The sequence below is a fragment of the Pocillopora damicornis genome, chromosome 6, assembly GCF_964200805.1.
Source record: "Pocillopora damicornis chromosome 6, jaPocDami1.2, whole genome shotgun sequence".
NCBI lineage: Eukaryota > Metazoa > Cnidaria > Anthozoa > Scleractinia > Pocilloporidae > Pocillopora > Pocillopora damicornis.
Genome location: NC_142675.1, coordinates 12,209,077 through 12,226,054, shown reverse-complemented (window position 1 = coordinate 12,226,054; position 16,978 = coordinate 12,209,077). Strand labels below are relative to the sequence as shown.

General features: G+C 37.6%; 1 protein-coding gene and 1 pseudogene across 1 annotated transcript; both read left to right on the top strand.

Moving 5' to 3' along the window:
* The first annotated feature begins 750 nt into the window (after nt 1-750).
* Nucleotides 751-5,076, top strand: LOC149044008 (tyrosine kinase receptor Cad96Ca-like). Its single transcript, XM_089209106.1, has 9 exons — nt 751-1,916; nt 2,126-2,236; nt 2,619-2,809; nt 3,106-3,228; nt 3,381-3,451; nt 3,626-3,666; nt 3,892-3,988; nt 4,089-4,188; nt 4,666-5,076. The coding sequence occupies exons 1-9, from the start codon at nt 1,688-1,690 to the stop codon at nt 4,720-4,722; spliced, it is 1,020 nt and encodes a 339-aa protein (XP_089065232.1). The 5' UTR covers nt 751-1,687; the 3' UTR covers nt 4,723-5,076.
* Nucleotides 5,077-11,103: 6,027 nt separating this feature from the next.
* On the top strand, nt 11,104-13,022 carry LOC149044007 (uncharacterized; annotated as a pseudogene).
* The last annotated feature ends 3,956 nt before the right edge of the window (nt 13,023-16,978 follow it).

The following is a 16,978-nucleotide window of genomic DNA, read 5'->3' as shown; positions in this document are numbered from 1 at the left end:
CCTTTATCTAGATGTGGCAGTGTCGTTCTTTACTTCATGATGAGGTTCAATCAAAGTGTTATCGTAAGTAATGTTTTGACTTTCCTGTCGAATGCTGCAAGGAAAGACAACTTCGGAGTTTTTAAAGTCGATCCAGACTCAATAAAACAAGTTTTGATACTCACAAATGGCTCGGAAAGTACAACGCAAGGTAAATATTACAAAGGGGCTTGAACGGTCTTTCGAACTTTCCAAGAGTGTTTACATGTATCAATCCTTCTGAAAATGATGGAATTTTTCTATTTCTATATCATCTTTAAGTCGTTGTTGTTATTGTTTTTGTTCTATCAAAAAAAAATTGGGTTTTTGCAAATATCACAGGGAGAGAACGCCTTAATTTCTCCTAGTACCTAGCCAACAGGAGTTTATTTTTTTAACGGTCTCAGGCCTAACCCGTGTAACGAGAGCAGTTTATCGACTAGGATTAGTAAATTACCTCCTTAACCTCTATAAAATGTATCCTTGAATCCATTTAGGTCCTAAGGAATGTAACTGCCCTTGTAACGACGTCTTGTTCAAAGCCACTATTGGGGTTCTTACCTTCATAATCCTTCTTCTAATAGCTTACATTATCTGGCTACACAGGAGTGGTAAGTGACGGTGCATCATTCATGTTAAGAGGTTGGAGCGGCGAGACCTAATAAACAAAAGGAAATATTTGGCTTACGTCCATATCATCTGTCTTTTTTTCTATTCCTTGCTTCTTTCTAGGCGCAGTAGGAAAACGGAGGTAAGAATTTGCTGCCATTTAACTTCTGTGAAATGTGAAGCACAAGATATGGTATCATCATAACATAAAATGTCTCTAAAACCAACAAAATTGTCTGCTGTTTATAAATTTTTGAATGCTTTCTCAATTGTAGGACCTATGAAGATAATAGAGGTGTTTACGACGTAAGTTATAGCTTAGACGTTAAGGTCATGTCGATCTAACTTTGCTGCTGCTGCCTTTTATGGGAAAATAAACATTCTAACTAGTTTAAGAGAAAAAAAGGAGGGATTTGACCAAAAACGAAAATTAAATGGGTGACAGATACAATAAAATAGAGGGAGGAGTTTGACTCGATAGGGCGTTTGTCGTGGGATCAAGTTCTTTATCGAGCTACTTATGGATTTGCCTTCGGTTGTCCCCAGTTCCACTCCTTGGCTACACTTAATAGATAGCCAACGGGTCTGCACCCGATTGATAGTTCCTTTCTAGATATTTTTTTTTGCTTTCTTGGCCATGTTATTTTCTCAGTGCCTTATTTTCTAATCAGTAGTTAGGGAGGTGAGTGCAGCAGGACTTTTGTGTGTGTTTATTTGTCAAAGAACTCCGCTACTGCATGGACAATCCTCATGTTGCAGTTTGTAGTTTCGGGTAATATGCTATAAAACCTCAACACCCAATTGGACAAAAGTTTCAGTAGCCGGCAGAGAACATATTGCTTGTTAGTCTTAATGATAATGGAGGAAGAACATAAGCATTAGTCTCATGTGAATGGGTAAACTGTCTTTATCGCCAGGTACGACTTTTTATGGAGACTTAGTAAAGTTATTTGTGAATACCTTAACTGGTATATTGATCTAATAGAATGAAATAGATTTAGAAGATATCGAACCAAGTCAGCCCGATTCAAGCAAACTCACTCAGCCTCCTGCGGAATACATGGATCTTTTAGAAGCCAGCAAAGATAATAGAAAAGTACAAAGTGATGGTCCAGATGCTGTTTACGCGCCTCTTCATCCATTAACACGCTCTTGGGAAGTTCCAAGACGTCACGTTACTATAGAAAAAGTCATTGGTAAAGGTGCTTTTGGTCAAGTTGCTAAAGGAACAGCTGAAGGACTTCGTGGAATGCCTGGAATGACCACAGTGGCTGTTAAGATGCTTAAATGTGAGCACTAGCGCTACTTTCAAAAACATTTTTACAGTTTTGTTTGGTTGCTATGATTCTGATCAAATGTAATGACAGTTTTAGAACACAGTCATTCCGGAAATGAAACAGGAGGAAGAAGGACTGAAGTTTTGAGAACTCTTGTTGTTACTCCGGCACTTTGTATGTCATTTCCGTTATTAATTTCGCCTCTACTTTTAACTCTTCAGCTAATGCTGCTGAATCTGACAAGAGAGATTTGATGAAAGAACTTGAAACAATGAAACAGATAAAACCTCATCCTTACGTGATCAGACTTTTGGGATGTGTAACTGAGTCGGGTATGCTTTGGTTGTGGCGGTTTAGTTTGCCATACGCATTTTCCTTTTACAATTAACTCCGTAAGAGTATCTAGTCGGAGATAAATATGCTTCAGGTGTTTGGGAGCCACTCTATCGGAATATATTCGAGTGCAAAAAATATGTAAGCATAGTTGACCGCACTGATTCTGTTTTTTTCTGGGTTAACAAAGAGGAATCAAGCAAGTAGAGACAATGTTTTCGACTAAACTGATCAGTCTGCTGTACAAGTTCTATCGCTTGCCAATTGGCTATGATTGGTATATACCTTCTTATGAGTAAGAATTTAATTTTCCAGCCGTTTTTCTTGATCCTTAAAGCGTAGTGATTGTGTCTTTTCATTTAGCTTGTTTAATTTCTGCAGAACCACTGTTGGTTTTGATTGAATATGTGCCTTTTGGGGATCTGCTGGGTTACCTGAGAAAGAGCCGTGGATTAAATGACACTTACTACAAAGACCCGGATATCAAACCGCAAACAAATCTAACGTCACAACAGCTGATGAAATTTGCTTGGCAAATTGCCGATGGAATGAGTTACCTGTCTTCAAAATTTGTGAGTTGAACAAAAAAAGAAACAAGAAAACAAACAGCAATCAACATTTATTTATAATATATCCTTTTTAGGGCGTACCGTCTTGGTAGGATTATTTTTTGATACATGTAATCTCTTTAAAAGATTTTGCCTGAGGGGTGCGAAAGTATGCGTAACGCCTGCAGGGGAGCCCTCCCATTTTTTACGTTATCATGCTCTATATAATGCTCTACTTCCATTTTATTATCTGAATCTTTTTCCAGTTCCTTTTCCCCTGTTTACTGATTTTCGCTTTTGTATTGTTAATTATTTTCTAGATCATCCACCGAGACCTTGCAGCCCGTAATGTGTTGGTAGGACAAAATGAAACATGTAAAGTAACAGATTTTGGGATGGCCAGAGATGTGCAGCAGGAAAATATTTATGAACGAAAATCAAAGGTTATACAAAGATAGGGGTGTTCGGTTACATGATATTCAGTATAATCATTCTCCACAATCCTTGCTGTGGTGAAGCTGGCATATTCATGGATCCAGACATAAATTATTAATACACCTACGAGTATAACATCAACTTCTGCTGAAATCTTTAGGGTCGTCTTCCAGTGAAGTGGACAGCTTATGAGGCCTTGTTGTATGGTAAATATACCACCAAAAGTGACGTGTAAGTGCATCTTACCATTTCCCTTAACGGTGAATTCTCTTAATTCTTTTCCAAGAAATCTAAACAACTAACGATATGCTAGCAGTGACATGTCAAAAGATAATCCTAGTTCTGTCATATAATTTTGATGTCTTCAATCTTCTACGTTACGTATGTTTCTTCGCCTCTTGGCAGATGGAGCTATGGAGTTGTCCTTTACGAGATTTTCACCATAGGTAACTACTTGTGGAATTTGTTAACTCTTTGATGTTGGTTTAATTATGAATTGTTTTTTTAAAGCATTCCAAGTTATCTTGTAAAATTCATCAATACAAACTATTTGGATGGACAAACGAGTTGATCTTTTCTACGCAACTCCATTCTTCGCCAAATGAAACAGAAGGCACAATGTCGAAATTTGTTTTCAAGAACGGTATGATTCTCATGTAATTCTTGTTCAGGTGGTTCGCCTTATCCACGAATGGATGGAAGAAAAATTGCAAACTTACTTCAGCAGGGGTACAGAATGCCTAAACCACAACACGTGGATGATAAGTTGTAAGCTTACTTTCCTATTTTCTGCTTGATCTGTACCCCAAGAATCCTGGGGAGCTATTCCCATAAAATAGTGGTCTTAATAAAGCTCTGTCAATTTCAGGTACCAGATCATGATAAGCTGCTGGCAAAATGACCCTGATGCGAGACCAACATTCACTGATTTAAGAGACCAGCTTAAAGACATGGAAACCATGCACAAGGTGAGACTTGAGATGAATATAACACCCATGACTTTCTTTTCAAGTAAGAGAGAATGAAAGCTTGGCTGCGAGCACTCTCTAAATTGACAATGATTTATTCAGACGTCCGAAGAGCATCCATTAATCTCTACTTGTTGGTATAATACTGAATTCTTTTCTGTTGTGTCGCTGCGGTTCCACGACGGGAATAGTTGAAAATTATCTCTCCGGGTGTTGTTCTCCATTGAGTTTCTTACAATAAGCACATCAAAAATTTTGGATAACAACCGTTTCTGCTGGTGGAATAAAAAAGTATTAGATGATTGTAAAAAACTCATTGTAAAGTTGAAGTGAAACAGCGTATCTGATGGTGTAGAGCTGTCGATAGTATACTTTCCCTGCTTCTATTAATATGAGCTTGTTTTGATCACACCTCATGATGCAAAAGTGGAAACCATTTGGTTTCATATACTGTCCCACATTTTCTTTCCTATGTAGAGGCTGATCAACATGAAAATGTACGACAAGCAGTTGTATACAAACGTGGAGGATTGACTTGTGTAGTCGAGCACACTTCTTCCTTGTTTAATTGGCTGTTAGGGGCCTTACTACAAAATGTTTAGGGCGTTAATTTCTATGCCTAAAGTGCTTGCAAGGTCAGAGAAGTCAGTTTGTATTTGTAATTTTGGTTCAAAGCCTACTCATTTTCAACAACTTCTATTTCAAGTGAAGTGTTATCAAAAGTTGCGCTTTCCCGACTGCGCTTCTGTAAAAGAGTAAACAAAGAGCTAGATAGTTATGAACTTTAGGGAAAATTATACTCAACCACACGAGTCTTACAGCTGTACGTACTTGTCAAAGAATTATTTTAAACAGTAACATACATATTGTTTTCAGTAAAAGTGTTTATGACAGATGACTCTCCTGGTGTGAAATATATATTCACCTGATGATCATTGTTACTGATCTTAGTATTTAAGAATAAGGTAGACTTTCGAAAAAAATACTGTGAACGCCTAGTTTAAACGTAAACACTATAAACATTTTCCCGTCTAGTTTGCTTATCAAAATTTTACCGATTTCGAAAAACCGAATTCCCTCACAAACATTTTTATAATTTGATATCTAGAGAGTCTTCTGACCAAATTTCAAGGCAATTCGTAAAGTACCTTATTAATTTATTCAAAGAAGGCACGTTTGTGGAAAAAAGAGGCAGCTTTTTTTTACATCCAAAGTTTTGGATGGGTAATCACATGTGATGTCAGTATGTGAGAAAATGCACACCTACCCTCTCCTACCTGAACGTTGACCATAAGTTGTCATCAGTTGACTGTTGTTGGATCGTCGGAGGGGTAGGTGCTCAGTTGTTCACATAATTTCCTGATTATACCCAAGCAATCATGATGCACGTAAGCACCAGAAATGGAACTAGTGCCTGCCAAACCCCAGTGTGAAAGAAATTGGAATAGCCAAATCACAACAGATATATAAGAAACTCTTCCAGTGTGGCGACTTTGTTATTGGAATCCGTTAAGAGATTGTTTTTAGTAACTCTCATATTTTCTTGTTGTTAGTGACAATTTTATTGGTTTTTACAATTGTACATCGCACCCGCAGAAACCGATTTAAGGAGATTATTTCTTGTCTACCTTACACCTTGGAGTTACACGAATACCCAAATCCTAACTGATAAGGTGTTCCATCCCAATTGTTTGATATTCCCAGTACAAAAAGTCCTCATAAATTGTAAACAACAATATTGCTCAAGACATCTCAGCGACGGTGTTTCAAAATTTTGTTTACGAGCGAAGCAACTGAGCCAATTCTTCTGATTGACCGCCCCTTTCATACATCAAATCCTGACAGACATTTTTGGTGTTTTTCAACTTGGGTCAGCAATTTATATTTCTGTTCACTCTCACGGCCTCTACTATGCGTTCTTCTCTGCTTTTTACTTCACAGAAATAAATAATGATTTGTTTCTACTTGTACGTCGTTGGAAGCAACGACAGCAATTAATCGTTCCATGAAAAACAGCTTCCCGCCATTGCAGCGTGCAGCGGCTTTGGTTGGATGTTTTTCACGCATGTCAGTTGGTGGTCGCAGAATAATGAGAGAACGATTAATTCAATTGTTTTGATTGGTTGATGGGAAAGCGATAAACTCCACACAGGAAATATGATTTACGGTAGGGATCGATCGGGCCGGAAATAGAGCGTCAACAACGATAAACTTAAATTGTTTTTAATGTTGTTATCGTTGTTTTGTTTTATTTTTTTTGCGTGAAATTTTTCACTTGTAAAGTGCCTGTCAGTGCGTGAAAAACATCCGACCAAAGCCGCTACGTGCTGCAATGGCGAGAAGCTCTTCTTCATGGAACGATGGATTGCTCTCGTTGTTGTCAAAGATGTGTAAGTAGATATAAGTCATTGCATTTATTTTTTTGGAGTGAAAAGCAGAAAAAAAAATGCATTGTAGAGGCCATGCAAGGTTACGAAAATGTAAATATAAAATAGTAAGACATAAAAGCATAAAATAAAAAACGGGTCGAACGTGCTTGCTACAATCGTGTTTTCAGTTTTAAATAAGGAATCGAGAAGTTTTCTTAAATAGGTGAAGGTTAAGGTGAAGAAAAGAGTTCTGTCCTTGATCAAACAAAAATGAAGTCGGTCGCCATCCAAAGCCCTTCTCAGGTTATAGTTTCACTATTTGCCGATTTTGCCGCAAATAAACCACTCAAAAGATCCATTATACCCACGCCTCGGGTACTTAAAGAAGACACTTCCGATGGAAACACAGAGGTAATCCTTTCATGATTATCTATGAATCTCGCGACACATTAAATCCTCCTTTTTTTATCGCCTATACTTTAACTTTACTTTACGAGAACTTTAATTTCTATGTAAGCGCAGTCGTCTGCTCTTGTCAATGTATTATTTTAAAATTGAAAAGAATATATTTTATGCTCTTAAAAATACCGATAAGATTATCATTGACACAAAAACGCGTCATTGTTACGACTTATGAGGTATCGATTACATTTGTGGACTGAAAACACCACAATCATATTCTTCTTATGGCCATGTTCCCCTGGACTAGACAGTGTAAAGTTTCAAGTTTCTGATGAGACAACCAAGTAATCAACAGGGATTGAAATACTTGAGAAGGCTGGCCACAGAGATTTTGAGGTCCGTAAGTATGAACATTTAATATATTGCTACATTTACAGCTAGTTTGTGATCAACATTTGTTTCACAACTACATTGAACATGCGTGTCATTCAAAATTATATGTCAATACATCTTTGTCCAATTTGCCTTGATCAAAAATATTCCACATAGTTTTTAAGAGAGTAACATTCTTTTTTATATTTAGTTGAAAAAAACATGCAAATACTGAATTAAAAAAGGGTGAAGTACATATTTTGTGGGTTGCATCGCAGACAAGCATTCCAGCTGTAATACTGAAAGACTATCATGTAACTACCTATTTAAAATGTCACTGAAATCATGTGCCAAATATCACTTTCTAGAAAAGATTGATGAACAGTGCAGAAGCCTATGTGTACAGAAACCTGGAACTGCTTGCCTGTATGTCTTACTTGTAACAAGGAATAGTACCAAGTCTTCCCTTGAAGATTTCAGTTAAAGCAGCATATCAGAGAAATGAAAGGTTTGCTCCTAACTTGATCGATTTGGTGGCCGCTGGGAGTGTACTGTTGTGCAAGAAAATGGACGTTAAGTACCTTGAAAGTGTGTGATAAATGGTTATGTTGCAATTAACCGATGCTGGGAACTGAATCCTGTCCAAAAACTTGTGACTATTATACTTGGTATTGAACACTCCAGTCATAAGGTGATTATCATTTTAGTAAGTACAAGCAATTTAAAAAAAAAATAAAACTTGAGCTAAAAGTTGTAACAGACTAAAAGAAATACCATTTTTGCTTTATCTCTCTTTTTAGTAAAGCAATGATACAATTGAAACCTCGAAACATCACAAGCTTAAAAATTGCAAAATGTGAATCTTCCATATTCGTTTCTTTCTTTTAATTTTTTATGAAAAAAAGAACATTAACTGCTAGCTTGATTTAACAAAGTGAATCACGTAAAAGAAAGAAGCTGGAGTGGACGCAAACTAATGGTGCTTTCCAGGTTCAAATTATATCATTACTTCACTATTTCTCTTGATCTTTATAAGGGGATGTGGGTATTTGACTCATATGCATTTACTTTCAGTAAACTCAAGGTTAAGGAAAAGTCTGAAAATGTTGCAAAATAAAACACATCAAGTAAGAATTTTTATTTCCCCTTCCCTAAGTTTTTCTGGAGCTAGTCAATAGTTCAATAGTTGTTATATAATTTTATTCTGACTTGAAATAATAACAAAGTATATTTCAAAGGGTCACAAAATAATTTGTAAAACAGGAAATATCAAAGCAGTATCAAAAGAAACTTGTTTAGCATGTTTTCATTGTTAGGTAGTTCATGGAAAAGTTACAAAAGTCGTCTAAGACTTGTTGTATGTTGGAGGCAAAAAAAACGGCGTTAAAAAAAAAAAAAAAGAATAGACACCAGGAGTTGCTGTTTTTCTTTGTTTTGTAGTCATCCCGGATCCAGTGCAGTCACCTATACAATTATCAGCTGTTGCATCAGGAGTAGAATCAGGAGGCCATCTCTGGAATATAAAACAATTTCTTCTACTGTTTGCTATTGCCCTGTTTCCTCATTCTCATTTCCTCGAATCCCAATTCTCTTAAAAAGATAAAACTGCTCGCTCAAAGTCCATCTTTGCTAAACTAACTAGCTTTCAATCAGCCCGCGGGAAGTGAAAACAGCGTAAAAGCTGCGTAAAAAGCCATCACTTATCCCTTCATCTTTCAATTCCAAACTTCCAGGAGCACTGGAGGGCATACTGGAAAAAAAATTTAGATATTTTCTTCTGGTTTTTAAATTCCTTTTTGATTACTTACGATGATTTTCAGATTCACATACAGAAAAGTAATTTACGTTCTTGTTTTCTTCCGCAGGCGTTGAGGACCGTGTCCTCTTTTTGGAGCATACGCAGAAGTCAACCGGAAGCCATTATTAAAGAATGTAGTCATGCGCAGTTAAAACCGGAAACCCACGATTTCCGGGACAAAAAATCCATTCTCCTGAGGTCATTATTTGGCGACCATACCGCTGACAATGAGCCAAAAGGACCCTGGGCTCGAGATTGCGCATCGACAACCTTTTTTCAAGTGTGATGATAGGTTTTCGCTCGCTGTAACTGATAGATACCACTCGGCTTGCGAGAACGAAAACTCGTCACGATTTCCTGGTACACGGAAATCCGCTTCGAGTGAGCTCGTACGGACGTCAAGGAAGAGACAGCGTTTTGGTTCCGCGTTAGACTTTTATTCTAGGTCAGGTCAACAAGCGATATGACCTCAGAGTACTCAAGTTTGTAATCATCAAAGCTGTACAAGGTACTTGTTTAAGAACTAACTGGTATGAAGTGCTATTGTTACACAAATCGCAATATTTGAATAAGGACACAAAGGAGCGGAAAAATGTCTCTGAAGTTAAACGAAAACTACTTAAATATTCCATCTGTTTCTACGACGGAAAGAATTTCAAAATTAAAAAGACGAATATCTATAATAAACTCGAGGCCATTAAAATAGGAAACTTAGGTTATATAATGGCATATAATGTGAACTAGGATTGAATTCTTTTACTGATTTATGGAGAACCTTTGATCTAGTTTTACACAACCTACTTGTTACTTGTTTCTGCGGGAACTTAATTTCGCGAAAATGCTACAGGTATATATTTCGCGGGAATTTTATTTCGCGGTTGGCCTAACAATCCATTCACGGGTAGGAATAGATTGGGCTACGCTTGCGGCGACTGAAACAAAATTCAAGACAAACGTCGCTTTGGGAGCATGGCTAACAAGGTGTTAAGGACTATTTTATGGGTCGCAATGACGAGAGCCAAGGTGACGATTAACGAAGATCTATTGTCGATGAAAACCAGAACGACCGAGTGCCTAAAAAACGACCTTAAACTGAAATAATAATACAATGAATTCCTAATAATCGAGGCAAAAACTTCCCAAATAAAAGATAAAAGGATGCAAAATAAATCTAACTTAATTACAACTCAAATCGCGATGATAGACACACACGCCCCGTCTCCTGAATCTTCTCTGTACTGGTTTAAGAGTGGGACGTTAGAGAACCCACCCACTTCTCGCAAAGAAAAGGGGATGTAACTGCCGTTGTTGTGGTCTGGCCTTGTTAAATCTTTCAAGATCCTTCATAGGTATTTTCGATATAGAGAGGAGGCACAATTAACTCTTTAGAGCCCAAGATCTCATTAGTAATTCTCCTTACTGTCTGCCATACAATTCATATGATGTTAGTTTGGAGAATTTGGAATTGAATCAAGCAGGATACCCCAATTGATATGTTTCTCTATTCTCATTATTTGTCTGCTTGTCATTTGCAGTAGTGGGGCTCAAACGGTTAAGGAAGAGGAAGAAGAAGAAGTATTTTGTGAAGGTGACCCCATTCGGTGGAACTTCGGAATGACGGAATATCCTCAGTTAAAATATGACATAAGAGTGTAAATCGCCATGTTCATAAGTAGACAAATACGCGCTTCTTATACATACGACATGATTGCGATTTTTTTTCCGACACTTGAATCAAAATAGCTGGCGAAAAGAATGGGTATACAATTGATGGCAATTGATCGCTTTAACATTACACATGTAACATGTGAAACAATTTCTGTCTTTGATATGCCAAGGCAGAACGACTGTTATAAGCTGAATAGTTTGTAGTTTTTCGCTATAAGGGATGTGTCTATTTCTAGGAAAACGTAATGGTAAAAGGCTTGAATTCGTCGGGTTATTTTTCAAATATACTGTGTGTTTAACTCGTAGATGGAGTGGACAAAATAAAAAGATGTCATGTTGGTGGGAGAAATTTTATTATGTAAGCCCTTCAAATTCAAGACTGGCTCCAAAGAGCGTGGTTCGGCATGGATCCAAATGGCGCAAAATCGGAACACACATCCAGGATTTACAGTATCTCAGGGAGCTGTTAGAGATCGTCACGGAATCCTCGAGAAAAAAGCAAAAAAGCGACTGCGCGAAATTGAAAACGGAACTGGGATATCTCTCGAAGATTCGGAGCTTGGTTGAGCCCTCGAGAAAATAAGAGAATCAAAGTGCTCTGTGAGCAAACTCGTGAATTGACACATGATTTTTTGGATTATGTTTAATGTTATCTGGTTTAGGGAATTTTGTGGTTGATTGTCATATCTAGAGTACGAGCAGTAGCTCAGTGTTTGCTAATGTAACAAAGAAACAAAGTAACGTTGGGATAAGAAGGCATTACAAATGAAATGATCATGCTATTGCATTTGACAAGGGCGGATGATGTCATGTGTTTTAAACGTATATCATTTCTGTTTCTGGTTCAAAAGAAAAGGTTGGAAGTAAATGTGGATAAAAAGTGAAATTTACTGTCTATCATTGTAAATATTAGAGAATCAGGGCAATACTGTCTTAATGAAAACATCAACGATTCCCTCGTTATCAAATGAGACAAACGGGAACGAGTTTTGAGTGATAAAACTAAGCCAAGACTGCCACCGTCATTTTCGATCTCCGCCTGGATAGATTTTAGTCACGTGCAATCAATAACAAGATAGAATTTCATTTCAGGCCTATTTATCAATTTTTTGTTGTATAACTTTCGCATTTTAGTACGTAATATGTATTTTGAATCTTCAAATTGTCTTGAAACTTAAAAAATTGTTCTTTAAAAATTCACTGTAAATCGGTAGCTAAAATTGTTTGTTTAGGTGTTATTTGATTTTCGTGTTAACTTGTAATTTCGTTAGTCGCCGGCATCTTTTGTTGCTTCACACAGGAAAAACACACGAAGCGTAATGATCGATGTTGTCCTCAATCTCACGCCGTAGCAGAAAAAGCTTTTGAACATCTGTAAACTCCGAGCGCTTCGCAGTAGAGGATATTTTCAATGAATCTTCGGATTGTTTTCAAGTTCAAGATTGTAAATTACAACTTTATGAAAAACGAAGGTTGTTCTGTTATTTCATTGTGAACCTTGCATGCCTGCCAGTCGCTGGCGCCGCTTGTTGAAACTAAAACGAAAAAAAAAAACTCTTTTAAGATTATCATTGGCTTCTTTGTCACCCCACCACTATTCTTAGCAACAAAGGTCGCCATTTCGTTTGTTTATTGCTCGCCAAATACTATCAAATGCACTCAAAAGCCTAAAATCGAAAAAAAGTTTACAGGAATCGACCAATCGAGCGAGCGAGTGCCATTCCCCACATCGTATCTACAACTAGCTCTTGCGCATGCGCGCAATTCACGAGTTAAAAATAGGAAGCGGCTGAGCAAGAGTTCCAGATTGATTACCAAAATAAGGCAAAAAAAAAATGGAAAAGGACAAAGAAACAGCAGAAGAGATGCGGAAAATGTCCATGGTGCTTCCAAGAAGAGGAAAGCTGATCCAAATGAGTCACCAGAAAAAAAGCGGAGAGGTGAAATTTTTAAAGGAGCATAGTGAGATGGAGTTTCAGTTTAAAAGGGAAGAGCTTGAAGCTAAGAAAAATTAGCAGTCGCTTTTAATTGAGCTACAGAAGCAACAACAACAGATGATTTCCATGTTGCAGCGACAATTACAACAACAGAATCAACAACAACAACTAAAACAACAGCAGATTTAGCAACAACTGCAACAGATGCAGACCATGTGTGTGGAATCTCAGAAGCAGCACACGCAGCATATGGCCACCTTATTTCAGAAAATGTCAGAACACAAATAGAGTGCAACGTTATTTTGTTAAACACTGTTTTAATGATTAATTGAGTGAACAATGTTTGCTTCCTCTAGCAACTAATCTAAAACTTTGTTGTGTTGTTAAGGATTTAAAAAATATTTATCGAAGCCTTGAAACACCCAGGGTACATGTACTTCTTCCCTCATTTTCTTTATATCATGTGTTTATATTCAGGAAGCTTTTATACGTACTTGAAGCGATTTCAGGTGGGATCGCGCGACTATTGGAAAAAAATGTTTGTTCATCGTTTATTTCACAAGATATTATTAAGGAATATTCCTCACAGACAGAGTGTGTTAGAAACAGATAATTTGAGAGAAACAATCATAAATATTTGGAGTGTCGAGATAAAAAAACATGGATGAGGTGCATGCAGATACAAGCAAAGCAGAAATTATTTACATTTTTCCCACTGAGCTCAAACCTATCTTTTAGTTTTTCTGAAAATCAAGAAACATAAAATCGTTTATTATGTCGCTAAAAAGCCACTCTATTGAAGAACGAACGGCACTCATTGAACTAATCGATCTGCTGGGTAAAAACCACATTTCTGAAGGGAGCTTGGAGATGGACTCCCAGTGAGAACGCTGGATCTTCGTACGGGCACAAAGGGTGCCCAGCAAGGTCGAAAGAGTTCCTAGTTAGCTCGTCTTACACCCCGAAATTGGCAAGCATCCCGCTGTCGTGCCTCCTGCCCTCTCTAAAGACAAAACTGAAGAATATTAGAAAACAAGAACAGCACGATTATGTCAAGCCCTTCTCCTATTTTTGTAGACCCGCCGTTCTCCTCTCTAACTCCTCTCAAAAACGTATCAAAATAACCTCATCCTATACCAAAGTATCTGTGGTACTCTTATCTGTAATTTTATCATTTCAGTTGTCGTTTCACAAATAGCAGGAGCACATATCATAATCTACTCAAAAATACAGCGAATGACACAAAAAATAGGCGAGTATTTCCTTCAGTTTAAAACTGTGATAACCCCGGAAATAAAACTGCATTTAATTTTGTGATTACTTTTTGAATAAAAGTATATTTCCACTTACCTACCGGGCTATATAAGTTGGAAATGAGACCATTTGGAGTCGTAGTTGATTGGAATTTTAAGGCATGTACCAGTTTGTGGTCATTGTAGACGATTCGTTGATTTTGGAGTGGGCGGCAAAAAGGGTGGACACCGTTTAAATCACTAACTGGCATGAATTTTTTTTCAGGCCTTATTTTTGCTTCTGCTTAGAAATTTTTTTTGTTAAAGGCAAACGGCCAAGCTCCCGTGAGGGTGGTGCAATGCCCGCTGAACAACCAGTCTGATCCAACCCATCGCTGGGAGCGCAATGCCTTAGGGTTGGGTTCACCATAAACCAGCGAGGGTCACCAGACACCAACTACGTTGGGGAATCGAACCCCACCTCCTAAAAATTAAACTCACCCACTCCAAAAATTAGCATACCCACTCAATGTTCATTACTGTAAAGATTGCTTTCATATTCAAAGCTTTTTAATTAAAAGGTGCGACAAGTGTTATTACAAAGTGCGAGTTAACAAATAAGGCAGAGTTTTTCATTATCTATAACTTTATTGTGATCATGAAAATGACGTCTTCAACGTCCCAAACCTAAGTTAAACAACGAGGTGCAGCTTGAACCTTGTTGGTGTCATTTCTATTATCATTGTTGTTGTTGTTGTTTTTTTTTTTACTTAGCTGTTGTTTTTGTTTTATGTAATGACTTCTAAAATGAAGTAGACTCTGTCACCCTGAATTGGTCTTATTGCTCACTTAGTTTTTATTTTGATGCCCTTTTTTCGGCATCGGCAAGTATTTCCACAACGTCGCCTAGCCTTCTTTCAATCTTGGTAACCGGTTTTTGAAATTTGGATATTGGTCACTGTCCATAGTTAAGAAATTTGCTTTTTACCAGAGAACTTTTCTTTTACTGACATGGCGAGGATTAACAATGACTCTCAATCAATGAGCGTGTGGGTATTTGGCGTGATCTCTACGGAACACAGCTCTTGTCGCGGCTACTTCCAAGTTGTGAGAAGAAGAGACCGCCGAAAATTGTCCAATATTCTTCAAAGGGTCCTCCTGCCTGGGTCAGAGGTACACACCGACGACAGGGCTGCGTACAGAAACCTTCATCTGTACGTGCCAAACGTAACCATGCACAGAATAGTTGTCCGTCAGAACAACTTCGTTGATCCCGTCACTGGAGTGCACACGCAAGAGGTCAAGTCGGCATGGGCGCGCGCTAAGTACCATGTAAAGAGAGAAAAATTAAAGGAATCCACCAAGGGGACGTCCAGGATTTCCTTGACGAGCATATGTGACGAGATTGGCGCGGGTTTGGAAGCCGTTTTCCAAAATGTGCTGGCAATATTGCCCACCTACTATCCCCTATAAATAAAAGTAACTCTATAAATAAAAGTAACTCAATGAACATTCCAGTCACGCCTTTTGAAAATTATGTTCGTTTGTTTTACTCTTCCCAAAGGGCTTCAAAAAGGCAAAAAAATAAATAGATAAATAAAAAATTATTTCGCTCTTGTATAATTTCATTGTTGCTAAAAACATGCATGTTACTTGTTAAAATTGGCAAGTGCCTTCCGTCAACGGAGTAAGAGTTTTCCGTTTCAGAAATAGTCCCTACGTATCACTATATAAATTATGCAGCCTTCACTACGATACACATCAGAAGCAGGTTATATCGTCGAATATGTCGCAGTGTTAAATCTTCACTGGAGTGTTTTATTTGTTATTTCGTTTCTCAGATCTGCCATGGGCTTGCCTAAGACATGCGCTTCAAGAGAAGAAAGCCCTCTATTTAAAAAATTTGTAGCACAGCAAGGGGCAATTTCGCTTCTCATCTATTGCCCTGCGAAGCTAAGCAATCTTTGGATTGTGAACAATTTCTTTACCAACACTTTCTGATTCTCGGTCGCTTTCTTTTTTTTTCTTGCCCATTACAAGTTTGCCTATACATGACCCGTTGAAATGGAGTGAATCACGTGACTTAATGAACAGAAATAACCGAGAGGCTATAATTATTGCGAATGTGGCACAAAACTTAATGAACCAATTCTTAAAGCAAAACGGATGGGTTAGGTCAATGATGCTACAATTGAAAAAAGGCTCGCACTCGCTTAATTAAGGGTTTATTTCATCCGTTCATTTCTTTTCTGATAATCGGATTTCACAACTTATTTGAACAGAAACCCCCTTCCCGTTACTCCACCCACACACAACTGAAGCACTATCGCCGGTTTCCAGATAGTTTTGACTTCAGTATCGACAAAATTACGAACAACGATGCGTCTCACGCGAAATGAAAGTCCTTTTCGTCGATATGTAACGGTGGCCTTAATAATCACTACTTTTAAACACCGTAGAAAGTCAAAAGAAAGGAATCATTTGTTTCTAGCAAAACTGATGGGTTAGCTCTGTTGTGCTTCAAACAAAAGTCTCACACTCCCTTAATTAATTGTTAACATCATCCACTCATTTCTTTTCTGACAATTGATTTCAAAAGATTTAAACAATATCCCCTTTCCCGTTACAGCACTCACACACAACTGAAATACTGTTGGCGGTTTTCTTAAGTTTACGAAAATCTTTTTTATTTCAATGGCAGCAAAATTACAAACAACGAAGCGCAATATTTATCACATTTGAAAAGTAGTAACTATTGTCTTGATTAAATCGACAATGACCAAAGTAATTACAAATAACTACAATGTAACTTAACCATTCTGAGAAAAAGAAAATGTACTCCCAAATTTTTGACAGTTAAACAATTCCGTTTAACATGAACGAGTTTTTTTTTGGATAGTTTCTGGATTGTTTCAAGCTCTTCCCAAGCCGTCCTGGAGTGCTAATCATCCTTATGTTACTTGCCTATTGGTTGTTGCAGAGGAGTTATTTCCTGTTTCCTGTGGATGTTAA